Here is a 16,034-nt window from a genome sequence, read left to right on the forward strand (position 1 = left end):
TTAAATCCGTTCAGGGGCTCAATCCACCTTATTTATCAAACCTGCTTGCTTTACGCACTCCAATCACAGCTCTAAGGTCATGTGACCAGCGTCTATTAGAATGCCCTCTGTCCAGACTGAAGACTAGAGGAGACACAGCCTTTCTAGTAGCGGGTCCCAAACTTTGAAACGCTCTCTCTCTGAAACTTAGAACTCCTACATCCTTGAGTTTCAAAACAATGCTCATAAGACATTTGTTTGCACTGCTGAGCTGGACATTTTTTTTAAAAATGTTTTTATTTGTACCTCTTTTCAGCAATTTTTATTGCTTGTTTGTTTTGATTTTGGCCTTATGTTTTAACATTTGTAGTTATTATAATATTTTATTATCATACCGTTTTGTTAGACTTGTACAGCTCTTTGGGGCAGTAGTGGCTGTTTTATAATGTGCTCTATAAATAAACTTGACCTTGACTTTAAATTGTCCCTCATTGTGAATGGTTGTTTGTCTATTGGGCTGTCCACATGGAAACGTTTTCAGGTCAAAACGGCAAAGTACGTCATGTTGGAAATAAATTAATCCATTACCATTAAAAAGTTTCTGACTGCTGTGAGCGGAGTATGTGAATATTGTAGCGCACTACATTTTGAACAGTGGACACTGTAAGACATTGTGCACATATATTTGTGTTGGAGATGAATAAAAGCATCCAGCGCGTCAAAACACAGCAGTTACGGACCAACACATCAGTAGCACAACACTGGGTTGGCTACTACAATCATACCTATACATTTTACATTTTAAATGCGTTTAATAATTTTGTGAGACATATCTAGAGTTTAAACTTGGATTGTGCATTTAGCATTTAGCTTGTTAGCCAGTGAACAGTGGCAATTGAAGAGAGAAGGGAAGGGTTCTGGAACTGAATCTAATCTAATAATTACAACAATTGATCGGAGGAGAATGTTATCATCAAGCTAGCAGGAGGGTTTGGAGAGGTAGGAGTGAGCAGTGTGTTAAAAGTGGACCTTTTCATGGGTGTACAAATTACTAAAACGTAACCCCCGTGAAAAGCAAGGCTCTACTGTCAAAAAAATATGCCTTTCATGCATGAACAGAGGCAATCAAGGGTGAACAGAAATATTAGGAGAGAAAACGTTTTTTTGTTTCTGTAATGTCCTCCAATTCTGAAATGAGCCTTCTACCACAAACCCAACCCATGCATTTCAACCTTTCTTAGTTCCACTGCTAATTTGCCAGAAAGCCAGTGTGGAGGGTGGGAAAAAGAAAAAAACAGTCAGCACAATTATCATTAGAGTTACTCACAGCTGCCAAATTTAAGTGGACAGGAGTGAAAGTCCATGGGGAAATCCTCCAAATGCATTGGGCACTCTGCGTGCACGGTTAACCTGCATCCAATTTCAGAAAATTAGCAAGACTTTGCAAATGCCTAAAATACAACAACAACGTCAAACATCTTTAAAAACACACACACACACGCCCAAAAATCTAACTCACAAGCCTCATGCACTATTCAAGACACTTGCCATCTGTAATGCCTTGAGACAGAAATAATTCATTTTTGCTATACTCAGCAAAGCAAAAATAAACACAGTGCTGCAGAGACCAGCAAAAACAAATAAGTTGCGATAATTTAATAAGGAACTGTGAATGTGTGTGAAAATATTGTCATTATTACAGGATAAAAAGGTGATCGAAGGTGTCCTTTTGTAAGCTAAGCTGTTCCTATGTCTTCCTGCTAAGCAACTAAACTTGGAGTACATCCATGCGTCCCGCAGAAAATGATGGCTCTGGGAGTTATTGATTATCCCATCTAGCTGTCGGGGTGAGCGCAAATCTTTCCCAAAATGAGATTGAATCTACATCACAGCAATAAATTACCTCATGGTGTAGAGCAATGTCCCGTCATCTTTGATCCTCAGCAATTTATTAGGCATCGTCATGTTATGAGCCACCGACTTTTTCCCATTATGGAAGAAGGTATCCGGGGTCCAGATTTTACTCGCCATCAGGTTGTTAAGAGGCAAAATATTCATTGGTCCATGAAATTTTAATCTCTCATCCTTCCAGCTTTGCCTGAAGAAAACATCTATGGTATACTCCTAAGGGAAAGAGGAGATGGATTAGCAGAAATATACAAGTCATCTCATCAGTCAAGATGTTGCTGTTTATGTGGATGAAAGTGACTCCCATTCCGAGTTGAAAAATGAAATAAAACACAGTGCCACTGCTGTGCCTTATCACCTGCTACTTTCAACCTGAGCACTGGGTGACTTTATCTATTTGTTAATGCTCATTTGAGAGTGTGCTCTCCTTGTTCCTCACAGCTCCCTGCACGGGGGGTTTTCCTACGATGGCTCTGAGGCCGAGACAACCCCTTGACCCGTAATCCTCTGTTGTTAAAAGAAAGCACACACGACGGCGCAGAAAGCCCTGCACGAGGAAACGTGTGTTTACGTGTGTGTTTGCCTGATTCACACCAAGAAGTGAGAAGAAAAGATAAATCCTTTTTTGTTCCAGTTGAAAAGCCTTCAACATGAGGCTGATATCTTCCTGTGAAACACACGTATAGCAGCTCTATAAATTGTGAATGAATTCATGCAGGGGTGCAGCGTGGATTCCTCTTTGGAAATTATTAAAGTATCAATCTATCTATGTGTCACATCTGTTTCCCATACATTCATTTATCCAACCTACCACCATCACAAATACATTGTATTCCTGTGCGAAACTGGGAGATCCGGCCCACCACTTCATTTTGAAACCCTAAAAATGATGCATATTACATTATCTATGGAATAGATTAATGTGTGTTGAAATGACAAGGAAGAGGTTGTGTCATGTGTGGCCCCTTTAAGGGGCGGGAGCTAGAAAGGAGCCAGGGCGCTTAGGTCAGGGGTGTACAAATGCTTTCCACCGAGGGCCGCATACAGAAAAAGTAAAGTAAGTGGGAGCCACGCTCAGACAAGTGCTTAAAAAAAATTGTCATTAATTAGAGAAATCCATCAATAACATACAGTATTTAAAACTAAATGGTGGCAAATAAACGGAAACAAGAAAATAGTCATGTTCCATGAACAGTAGATAGATAGATACTTTATCTCCAAGTGAAATTCATGTTCCCAGCAGCAGTGCTACATTAAAAAGGGATGCTGTGGAGTCATTTGTCATGGATAGGGGTGTCACAAGATTTCCTGTCACAAGATCTCATGAGATTAAAACGTGACAAACGTGATTTGATGCGCTAGCTAATGTGGTACTGTATCTGTTGTAGCATGCAACAATAAATCCAAAGGGTCACTTTTGATTGCAGCGTAACTATGAATCTTAGTATAATAATATGGGTTTTCATGCCAAATTGCTTGCTAAACAACAATCGTCTCTCGTCTTCAGCTCTGTGAAGTGTGCAAAGAGCAAGCTGGTAGCGGCGTCTATCACTGCCAGTAAAACATATACTCCTCACAACACAATATTAGTGAATATTATTATTGTTTTGCATATGCCACTTTCTTGTCACTTTCGCACCTGGTTATCGGTGTCACCCGCAAGTGTTCTTCACATGACTTGTGAGCAAAACATGGACTGTTGTCACTTGTCTTTCTAGCTTATCTTGCAGTCGATCTGTCAGTTTCAGTAAGTAAATCAAGATTTTTTTTGTTCGATCTATTGTAGGAATATTAGGATAATAGTACGGTGGTTCATTCCAGGTCTGTTTTTTTATTTTGCAGCTGCCAGTGTCTCTTACTGACAGCCAAAAAAGCCATTTGTGTGTGTTATATCATAGTTCTCACAACACAACATCTGTGAGTGTTATTATTGTGATATTGTTGTGAATATGTCACTTTCTTGGCTTTGTCGTGAGTTCATGGCTGCATGTGTTTGAATCTAGTTCCTGGAACGTACTGTAGTCTGGCTGTGACGTCACAGCCAAGATGGCGTCGTTAAGAAAACTCGCTGGTGGGGTGTCAAAATCACCACATCGTTTCACTCCTATTTCATAGTGGTTTATTTATATCATGACAGGGGCATGACAAAAATGTTTTATTAAGTGAGTACTTTCATTTAGTTCAAACTTCTTTTGGCATCATGAGCACTTTTAATTTGCACTGCATGGAGTCTGCCATGGATGCCGAGTGAAAAAAAAGTTATCCTCCCAGTCTGTGTGGAAGTGGTACATTTTTTGCTTCTTACTTCTACTCCTTCTTCCCCACTCTGTTTCACACCCTTATATTGGAGAGGCTAACTAGTTGGCTCGGTAGCTTGCTATGCTTAAAGCGTCCGTCTCTTGCAGAGATCCCGTAGCCTGCGAGTAAGAGTTGCACAATGTGTTGTAAGCAAATAATCATACAAGTGTAAAGGTGTTATTTCATGTGTACAGGTCTTTAACAATGGTTAAAAAACGTATTTACAAGGTCATAAACAGGTTTTCTATGCTTTAACTACAAAAATATTCCATTTATTAATATGCAATCCTACTTTGCGGAAATGCATTTATCACAGTCAGGTTTGGAACCAATTAACCGCGATAAAAGAGGGACGACAGTACAGTGGAAGCTAGGTTACCTTTGTGTTTTGCTGTGAGTTATTTCTTGAATTCAATAGTTTTTCTCACCTTCTTTATCAAATTGCACTTGCAACTTTCTTTGGCTCCATAGTGGCTTATTTTGCAGCCGTGATCAAAAGAAACGCAGAGACTTGCGGTCTAACTGTGTAAGTTAGCAAAGCCCTAGAGTCAACCAGTGATCACATCATAGACGGGCAACTGAGCCGACTTCTGGTTCCTGTTGCCATATATTAGCAAGCTTATAGGCTGCTAACAAGGACGTTTTGTGAGAAAGAATACATTTAGAACACAGATGTACTCACGCAGTGTATTAATAACGCGACAAGACGTGCGCCATATTGTACGCTTTGGATACGTAATCCACTGTATTGTTTTTTAGAAGTAACTTGCCCAACACTGAATATAAATATAAATGTGAACGGTGTCCATGCTGGTCCACTAAATCCTTGCTCTGCTGTCACCTTTTTCCATGTTACCTTTATATTAGAGCTATTATTTTAAGAAAAAATTGCAACTAAATGTATTTACAGCCCCTGTCAACAGTGTGTCTGTCCATCTGGTTCATTGAGACATGTTGAAAAAAGGACATGGGGAAAAATCTGGCCTAAATTCAGTGGACAGAATCCCTTCAGGCCAGTCAGATGTTGGTTCTTGTCAGAATTTTGAGGGGGTTTTTTGTATTAAAGAGGCTTTTACATTTCGTCTTTTAGAAATGACAGATTCTGTGTGTATGTGAGACGTGCACACAGGCTATTTGCATGTGCAAGTGAGTGAGTTCTAATTTACATATCATTCAGAGAGGAAAGAATTGAACAGCCGCATTGTAGCCATTAAATCAGCGGCTCAATCACTTGGAAAATGGCTCTTCACAAAGGGAGGGACATTTATGATATGATGTGAAGGGGGGGTGCATGTCTCAGAATGATAAGCAGGGAAAGCCCAGGATAAACAAAAGACTGACGTGAATACGATGAATCTTATCGCATGAATAGCTGTCACGCTTCAGAAACCAACACCCGTCCCAGTTCTGTGGCGTATGCAGTGTGAGCCACCAAAATGATGATGCACGTTTTTTTAAACACACACTGAGATATACATCCTCTGGAGTTTTCGCAAAGATTATTCATTAAACACAGTGCTGAAAAATGTGATATCTTCTCTCACCATGTCTGTGTCAGAAACAGGTCCAAAGCTGGTGACGTAGATGTTTGTCTTCACCTCAGTTACCCTGTCTGGAAGGCAACAACAACAATTACACTTTCAAAAGAGCAGCAGATGACCACAAACGCAGAAAAACAAAGACAGGTTTTCTTTCGGCAGGTCTAAAGTAACTCGCCACTTGACTTATCTTTGATTAGTCCATAAAAATTTTGATTATTTATTGCCATTTTTGCTTGTTTTTTTTAAGTACTCTGTGGTGTCATGCATACCAGGAAAATATAGCACTCCATGACTGTGTATTGTCCCGAAAATTATCTGAAATTAGAACAAATTGGAAGTCAATCAGTGTGACGAAACGGGTTGTGGTCAGCTTTGTAGATTCCACTCCACTACAGTTGAGACTGCAACTGAGATTGGCATAACTTACATTGAAACTGAAACTAGTCATTGCTTGTACATTTACTTGTGGCTTTGGCCCATACCTGTCAACATTTGCATTTGAACATAAGGGAAATTTGCTGCTGAGCATACATTTTTACATGTTTTGCTATAAATAGCCTATTTTGATACAAAACACGTTTTAATAAAGAATTGAAAATTATGCGTGTGTTGAACAAAAGACCAATACTAACCATGCATTAATAAAAACACCCGCTTCAGTTACACAAACCCAAGGAACTGACGTAAGCACTCGGACGACCGTCAACATCTACGTCTCATCATGGTTACTAAAAAATCATCCAAAGTGCGGAAGTATTTTGAAAAGGTTAAAGATGAGCCCAAAAAAGTAAAGTGGCACTTGTGTCACTTGTCATCATTTAAAAGGGGCCAACTTCATTTTATATCCTGACTGTTGATTTTAATCTAATCCAAGAAATTGGGCTGCTCACTGAGAGTTTTGGCAAGTTGTTGTTTTTCAAGCCATGCTGTTGCTATTTTATGTGCACTTTTCTGATGTGTGATATGCCCATTTGGTGAAAGTGACCAAATTTCGGTTTTGTTCGTCTTGCTTTCTGTATCACTAAATAAATAAAGTTACTGTTGTTGCACACCTACTATGTTTATTTGTTGTTGTTTGAATGTTTTAGCTTTTTTCTTTGAGGTGAAAAAAGTAGCAAATGAGATCGGTTTATTTGTAGGGATCCCCCATTAGCTTTGTTCTGAAAAAAATGTTCGGTGATTAGCTGTCTACAGGCAAAATCTAGCAAATCAGATTTGAAAATCCTTAGTTCAAGACAGCTTTAATATAAACTTGGACAAAATATAGCAAAACAACATCCAACTGTTCGGTTGTTTCTTGAAGTTTTTTTTTGTGATGGACTGTCTTCGGAACTCTGTAATAACTTTTACTGAAATGAACAATTTCCACAAGCGAGAACTTGACTTCTTGCTACGACTACACCTGTTTGCCACAAATGTTTGAGTCAGTGCCAACTGCGACCGGATGTGACGTCACATGCAACCCATCAATGGCCTCCTTTTCCTAGAAATGTCCCCTTTGGCTCTTACATTATATGTCGACAAAAGCCGTCGACTATGTATGTTGACAGCGGGAGCAACTTAAGCAGGTTCAGCTGCATATCCCCCTATCCTTCTAGTATCTTTGTTGCTGATGTTGCTTGTTTCCATCTTGCATTTGTTTGGCACAGATTCATGTAAACTATGTACCAACTTGTGTCACCTTTATTTGACCTGAGTAAAACTCTGCACAAGCAGGTCTTGCAGGACTGGATTTAGTGACACGCAACTATGATTTTAAGCGTAAGAAATTTGTCCTAAATGTTCACATCGATGCGACAGATAGGACGAACAAATCCTCATATGCTTCCTATTCATGTGATAATGTGCTACTGCATCAGCGCTGCTACATCAAGTCCATTTGCTTCCTCTACACTCTGTCTCTTTCAATAATTACTGAAGCTCGATCTCTCATGCTCGGTCAATTTAAAAAGCTTTCCCTTTTACTCGAACGCTCTACACTACACAGCAAACTCTATCTCGTACAATCTAAAGAGATCATTATTCCAAAGTAAAGTGCTCTCATGCATTGCGAGGATAGCCACCACTGCATCCCTCCAGGAAGACATATTATTATGGCTTGCTTTCTTATTTATAAGCTAGTAAAATCAAAAGAAAATAGACGCTCGCAGGTTTGTTCCAATTATGTTGACATAATGCAAGGTACATTTATTTATATAGACCTCTGTGTATAAATCAGCCCCACTCAAAAGATATGATGATTTGTGGATGTAACACTAGGGACCTCCATTAGATGAATTTACTTTGGTGAGAGTGAAGCACACAAGAAACATTGCATCAAAAGCATGCATTCTACTAATTGTGTTTAGCATTGAATGGGATGGCCCACATTTCATTGAAGGGGATGGTGATTTACTTTGAAGCTAATTATGGAGGCTGCCTACTCTCATTTCAGCAACACCTGAATATTCTAAATATGACGGCCAGTGTTTCCCATACATTCATTTATTTGTCTCCCACCACAAATAAAACAGGACACAGAAAATGTACGCTAAATTGTTGCCTCGGTTTGCGTAAATTTTCCAGTTAGCGTACAGTATGGCGCATGTCTTGTTGTGTTATTAATACAATGTGTGAGTCCAACTGTATTCTTAATGTGTTTTTATCACAAAACGTCCTTGTTAGCATCCTATTAGGTTGCTAATATATGGCAACAGGAACCGAAGTCAGGGCCGTTGCTCGTCTATGATGTCATCAGTGGTTGACTCTGTAGTTCTTTGCTAACTAATACAGTTACGCCACAAGTTTAAAAAAATGTTAAGACAAAACAGACTATTTTTACTATTATAGTTTTACATTCATAAAACAATTAAAAATACATACTAATTAGGAAGAAAAGAGATAAATGATTTAAGGTTACTTTAACCTTTATTGAAGAGGTGATTGTTCCCAAACACACACTGTGGCAACAAGATCAACACAGACACCACCTTTGTGCTTTGCTCGTTACGTGTTGCTTGAGCTACTCAGCTGCCGCCTGTCTGCTCTTTGTTGTAGTGCACCTGAGGGGCACGTCCGGGGCGAAGCCATCTGGTCATACCGGGGAGCAATCTTCTCATCAGGCCTTCTTAAGCCATGCTTGGACTCACTCTTGTTGCCAGACTGTCGTTCTTTTTTGGCCAACAATTGTTCCTGGACTGTGTGAATTCTCTTTGTTAGCATTAACTATTCTTGCCTTTTTTGCTCCTTTAGTTACCTCTTACCTGTGGCTTCATCCGGCATTTTCTGTTGTACTCTTGTTTTCCTTTTTCACCTTTTATCCACTCAGTAAAACCTTTTTTAAAGTAAAACCTTTTTTTGTGTGTGTCGCTGCTTTGGGGTCCTATTCCGGCTTCCAGCCATTTCAGAACATTGCTATGAGTTATTTATTGACTTCAATAGTCTTTCTCACCTTCTTTATCAAAATGATGACACTTGCAAACTTTCTTTGGCTCCATTTTGGGTTATTTAGCAGCCGTGATCAAAAGAAAAGCAGAGACTTGAGGTGAGAAACACTCTTGAATTCAAGAAGTAACTCATGGCAAAACATGAAGATGGTGTGCGTGTTGACCTCGCTGCCGCATCGTGTCTTTGGCAACAATCAAGTCTTCAATGAAGGTAAAAGTAACCTTAAATGTTTATTTATCCCTTTCATATGCATTTATAAAACTATAATTGTAAAACTATAAAAATGTGATTTCTGTTAACATTTTGGGCTTTCTGGAACAGATTAATTACCTTTATATTATTTCTTAAAGAAGAAATTGATTTGGTTAGATGTTTTGATTAGAGCCCGACCTTTGTAATGACGCTAACCAAGGTTAGTGTGTTACAGTGTTATGTCCCCAACAACTTTTGAATGGGGTGGAGGGTTGAGGTAGGTCACTAAGAGAGTACTCAGGAAGCGGACTAGCATCTCTACAACAACCAGCCACAACGGATTCTTCAGTTCCGCATAAAAGTGGACAGAGTGGTAGAAAATGAAGTGGTAGAAAATGAGTGAATTAATATACAGTGTCCACCAGACGTATTGTAACAGTGAGACCATTTTTTTCTGTAGATCTTATCCTACCCAATCTGTAACTGAGCTAAACATTCAGTGCTATTTATTGGCTGAATGAGCAATGCAATAGGACACACCCGGGCAACAAAACTGACCTGTCAGTCACATGTTCCAATACTTTTGCTCACATGGAAAATGGGTTGGGTTCAAACACAAGGTGCTATATTCTCAGTTGTGCATCCGACCCAGATATAAATAGCTGTAAATAAAAGCTGAAATGTTTCTCTGGTATCATAGTCATCTGTGATGTCAAACCCAAATATTTTCAGTCTATACCAAGTCTACACTGTTACAATACTTCTGGAGGGTACTGTATGTAGAGACTAGATCAGGGGTACTCCGCAAAGAAAATGTTCAATGAGGCAAAGATCAATTTATTACAGTTGGTCAAGTCAAATGCCATAACAGTTATACTCACAACAACAAAATGGGCTTTCAATTCAGTAGAACACTAAATACAAGGAGTATCACGAGACAGTTTCCGGAACAAGACGATACACGAGATTGGGTCTCCGAGACAAGATTTTATCATTACTTTCAAAGGGGACCTATTATGCGTTTCCTCTTTTCTGACCTAGAAATGTTGTATTCTCATGTTAAACAATGACAGAGTGTCAGATAATGAGGTTTGCGCATTTAGAAGTGAGACCTGAAAGCAGTTTTGCATGGCTCTGCCCGCTGTGTTTTTTTTAACATCGAGTTCCACTGACGTCAACGCAACCCGGACTTCCTTATATGGGCATACCTAGGCACCCGCTGTAAGCCTCCCCCCGCTCTGCTTCCCTCTGCTCTGTTCACCGTGTTAGCACGTAAGGCTCCCAGGAAATGTTTGTTCGGGTGTGCCTAAAGAGGCAAGCATCAGGCAGAAGTAGTTGGAGTTGCTGATTCCCAGCCAGGAAGAGAAAAATATGCTCATCTGTCAATGGCACTTCACACGGGGCTGTTTTGGGAACATGGGCCGATACAAAGCTGGACAATCCGCCGAACTGTTGCTGAAGTCTGACGCCTTTCCAAAGTTAATTGGTGGTGTTGAAGAGTCAGAAGAGCAAACTCTACGTAACAATTTATCCGAGTCCTAACTGTTTATTTTGTGTAAGTAATCGGACAAAAGCGGTTGTTTGTGTAGCATTATAGAGTGTGCATACTGTGAGCGGAGGGAGTGGGCTCGGCGGAAGGCGTCCCTAGAGGAGGGCCGGGGGTGGAGTAAATTACACAGACCGTTTGGGCGGGAGGCAGGAAACCCAAGCAAACACTGCAGGAAGAGGTGCAGAGTCTGGAAGATCTAAAACGCTTTCCGTGCGGGTTATCGTGTGTAGCTGCTTTATAGGAGTCGAGAACTCAATACAAAGGCCCGAAAATGTGTATAATAGGTCTCTTTTAAGAAAAGTACAATGAAAAAAAAAACATGACAATATATTGCAATCTACTACATTACACTCTTCTGCAATCTGGGTGTACACTAGCCTCTCACCGAGACAAAGAGACTGTATGACTAACAAAAAGGCTCACTACATTCATGCTGTTTTTCTATGGAATAAAGTCGCCAAAGTGCTAAAACCAATGCACAGAGTGAATCCTATTCCTGCCTGTTTGGTGGCAAGAGAAGAGCAAAACAAACATGCACGTATATGGCAATATTTTGAGGCCAGCAAAATGATGGAGTTCTTTCTCCATTTTTTGTGCGATTCATTCATTCATTATCTTCCCAGGCTTAGTGCGCACAAGACCTTTTTTTCTGAATGAGAAATCTTGTCACATTATAATCTCGCGAGATCTTGTGACACCCCTACTAAATACTATGTTTCTGTTTTAATTACACACACGACATTGTGGCTGGCATTGATAGCTGCCTAATTACAGTAGATGGTCAAAATCCACCATTTTCCAGTTCATATATGCTCTGAATGTGAAGGAATCAAATCAGGGTCCTCAAATATTTGTCTCACAGGCCCGATGCTGCCTATTTGGGGACAGTAGACTAGAGCATAAACAAATACCTGCAGAAAACCAGATCCATCATATAGCAACACTTGTCATAACAAACCAACAGTGCTCCCGTGCAGTATCAAAGCACAGGCCCCCTGGAGTAAAATGTTTTCAAATTGAAATTATCCAGAGTGCATTTAATGCCTGAGGACAACAGGAGCAGTTATTTTTAGGAACACAAGGACAATACCTACAGTACATTCATTTATTCAGCAAGAACAGTCAAACGTCTTTCCATAAAATCCTCGTCTCTTGGTACAGATGGGTGTGCTGAATCGTGTGTTATTGGTCAGCTGAAACCTGCCTCCATCCAGGGACCACTGTGAACCTTCCCAAATGTCAATTTAACTATCGTTCACTGAGGAAAAGAGAATACCAATCTATTGTTGTACAACAGGTCAGAAGAGGAGCAAGGCTCCTTCGTCCACATTTGCTAGCATTGTTTTCATCTAGATATAATGTATGCAGAAAGAAACACTGCATCATTTCCACATGACTACATCCCAGCCTTGCAGGTGATTGTATTTTACACCAAATGTCCAAAGTTTCTCAGGAAGTTGCCCGCTACACAAGCTGTTTAAATGCTGTTGATTTTCTAGACGATAAAAGTTACAGTAGTCACGGCACAACTCAAATCATCAATAACACACTGGACTTAAATTTTGATGTATTAGTATTACGATGTGAGAAGCGGCATAGAAAATGGATGGATGGATGGATGTATTATTATTATTATTGATTATGTACTATTGCACTACAAATTTGACATGATTTGTCCCATATTTATTTACTTGTTTATTTATTCTTATTCTATTTCTTATTTTCTTGTCTCTCATGTCTTGCCTGGGTTGTTTCGTTTTATTTTGTGATTTAAGTGATTAAGTTCATTATAAAACTTTTTCAAAGCTGCTGGAAATGTTAATTTCTCTTGGAGATCAATAAACTATCTACAGTATCTATATACATTGTCCATAGGTATGAATGTGAGTGTGAATGTTTTTTTTGTCTGTATGTGCCCTGCAATTGACTGGCGACCAATCCAGGGTGTACCCTGCTTCTCGACCAAAGTCAGCTGGGATAGGCTCCTGCATACCCCCGCGATGGATGGATCTGTAATGTTTAATAGCAAATGCTAATTGGACGTAATACTGTATATAAACTGTATGCATAATGAACAGTACATTGAGGAATTGTGTGTAATTATTGTTGTTGCCACATTGAATTGAATTATGACATAAACTATTTTGATGACTTGTAACGTTTGAAAATGTGAATGTGAAATACTTGTAGATCATTTTGTAGATCATTTTGACTTGCATGCTAACCACCTTCCATGCTACACTCAAGATGGATTCTGTAAGTCACCACTTTCTTGTGTTTACTACTTGTGGTACGTGACCAAACAAACTACACAAACAGGAAAACGAACCAGAGTGCCACCTTTTACTACTGTTTGTTGGTGCGTTACCACAGGATGCGGAGACATGATGGTAGGTGTAGTTAATAGAGTCTCTTATTCACAAAAAGGGGCTCTAACAAAAACCGGCATGACTAACAGAAACAAATACTAGGAGGCTAAAGAAAAAACTAAGACTGGCTACAGAGTACAGAAAGGCTGCGTTGGCTCAACATGGAAGGTTGAGGAAAAATCACTACAAGAGTGTAGTGAACCAGGACTTGATGAGTTGGTCAACTTAGATGGGTTGTCGACTTAAACAGGTACTAGGGATGTAAATCTCTTTGTGATAGACGATTCGATTTGAATCTAGATACAAAGGTTACGATACGATTCAAAAACAATATATTTTAAAAAATGAACGATCTAATATGATTCGATGCAGTATACAAACGATGCGATTCGATTCAATTCTGCGGTTAATGTTTGTTGATGTAGACATTAATCTTACATTATAAAATAAAGATGCCAATTATACGAAAGTGTCATTCTTACAGTATTTTCACATTTGTAAAAGAGCACATCATATCCCCAATCATATCCCCAACATGTCAAATGTATATTGTTAAGTTAATTTCCCCGCTGTGGGATAAATAAAGTACATACATTAAGACACAGACCAAAAAAGACTTGCAGAATGAGCATCTTTTTGTTTGTTTGTTTGCTGGTGTGCTGAACATCTTTCGCGGTGACTAACTAACGCTCCTACTACTATTTACATCCATTCTCGTTTTCAGCTATGCTAGGATTGTCACGTATGCTATGCTTCAGCTATGGAGCATGTGCAACAATCTTTTTCCCGGCACCCCAGGCGCTCGCGTTGTTTTAAAAACACTCTGTCAACCGATTGCTTCTCTCGCGATATCCGGTGCATGTCTCCACAGTCAAGTAATCTAAAGATAAGGCTGATTCTTATCAATGCAAGACAACATTCACTTGTCAAACCGGATATCCAACCGCATCGGTTCACAACCCTAACAGGTACGAAACGAAACCAACTAAACTAAACTAAATACAAACCAGCCAGGCTTTTTGAGGGACTTACATTCCACAATGGTTCCTTATGTTCCTTACCACCCGAGAATGGCAAAAAACTGGAAGCAATTGAGACATCCATAAAAATGTCTGACACAACCCAACAAGAGGTGATCAAACCGAATGCGTCCCTTACTCACATCCATTCATCCATCCATTTTCTTTCGCTTATCCGGGTCCAGATCGTGGGGGCAGCAGTCTCAGTAAGGAAGCCCAGACGTCCCGGCCTCCGGCCACCTCTCGCCACCTCTCCTAGTTCCACTGGGAGGACACCAAGGTGTTCCCAGGCCAGCTGTGAGACATAATCCCTCCAGTGTGTCCTAGGTCTGCTCGGCTGGGTATCACGGAACACCTCACCAGGGAGGCGTCCAGGAGGCATCAGGACTAGATGCCCAAGCCACCTCAACTGGGTCCCATCTTGATGTGAAGGAGCAGTGGCTCTAATTTGAGCCCCTCTCGAATGACCGAGCTCCTCATCCTATCTTTTAGGGTGAGTCCAGGCATGGAGCCTATCGAGGAAACTCATTTCGGCCACTTGTATCCACGGGCTTGTTCCCCAAAGTTCATGACCTTAGATGAGGGTGGCAACATAGACTGACCGATAAATAGAGAGCTTTACCTTCCGGCTCTGCTTTCTCCTCACCACAACAGTCCAGTACAATGACCGTATTACTGCAAACGCTGCACCGATCCGCCTGTCGACCTCATGCTCCAACCCTCCCTCACTTGTGAACAAGACCCCACGATACTTGAACTCCTCCACCTGGGGCAAGATCTCACTCCCAACCCAGAAGATGCAATCCACCCTTTTCCGACTGAGAACCATTGCCTCCGATTTGGAGTTGCTGAGTCTTATCAAAGATGCTTCACACTTAGCTGCAAACCTCTGCAGTAAATGCTGAAGGTCACATGCTCTCCAGCACTCCTCTGATAGACTCCAGGAAGGCTGGGTACTCTGAGCTGCTGTTAGGCGCCTACGCACAAACGAAAGACAGGACCCTTTCCTCAACCCGAAGGCGTAGGGAAGTGACCCTCTCGTTCACCAGGGATGACTCCAACACAGAGGCACCAAGCCGACGGGCTGTTAATAAGCCCACACCAGCTTGTGGCCTCTCCTCTGCTGAAACTCCAGAGTAGAACAAGGTCCAGCCCCTCTTGAGGAGTTTGGTTCCAGAACCCAAACTGTGGATCGAGGTGAGTCCAACTATTTCTAGTCGGAATGTCTCAACCTCTCGCACAAGCTCGGGCTCCTACCCCACCAGCAAAGTGATGTTCCATTGACCAAGAACCAGATTTGGCCGCCTAAGAACAGGTCGCCCCCGCAGGTGGTGGGTCTACAGTGTGGCTTCTTCGGGCTGGGCCCGGCTCACAGTGCAACCAAAAATAACACAACAAGTAAAACATGTGAAACACACATTGTAACTGCACCACACATACTAAGCGGATACGAAATAAAAATTTACAATGCTTTGCAAGGCATTGTGGTTAACTTCCTGTTGCAGAGGTGTGCGTGTGAGCTTCCCAGAATGACTTGAGGGTTATAAATTTGTATAACATAGTATATTTTTGCATTTATATTAGTGTGTAAGCATCTATTTTGATACCTGCATACTCCCTGTAGTACAGTTACATTGTGTGTTCCACATCTGATACTGTGATATTGCACTGTGAATGAGGTGGGCATTGGGGTTGATATGCTCACTGTTGGTTTGTGATGTGTGAGTAAGGGTGTAAATATCAAGCTGAGTCT

The 16,034-nt window shown here is 40.7% G+C and overlaps 1 protein-coding gene across 2 annotated transcripts in view; it reads right to left on the bottom strand.

The window, feature by feature from the left end:
• Positions 1-16,034, bottom strand: part of LOC129190389 (gamma-aminobutyric acid receptor subunit alpha-2-like) — a 58,234-nt gene that overhangs the window by 23,011 nt on the left and 19,189 nt on the right. For both annotated transcript variants that reach the window (XM_054793059.1, XM_054793058.1), the window contains exons 4-6: positions 5,730-5,797; positions 1,883-2,103; positions 1,307-1,389 (exon numbers count right to left, since the gene is read on the bottom strand). In XM_054793059.1, coding sequence (XP_054649034.1) covers positions 1,307-1,389; positions 1,883-2,103; positions 5,730-5,797 — 372 coding nt within the window. The remainder of the gene's footprint in view (positions 1-1,306; positions 1,390-1,882; positions 2,104-5,729; positions 5,798-16,034) is intronic.

This window comes from Dunckerocampus dactyliophorus, chromosome 11, assembly GCF_027744805.1.
Source record: "Dunckerocampus dactyliophorus isolate RoL2022-P2 chromosome 11, RoL_Ddac_1.1, whole genome shotgun sequence".
Taxonomy (NCBI): domain Eukaryota; kingdom Metazoa; phylum Chordata; class Actinopteri; order Syngnathiformes; family Syngnathidae; genus Dunckerocampus; species Dunckerocampus dactyliophorus.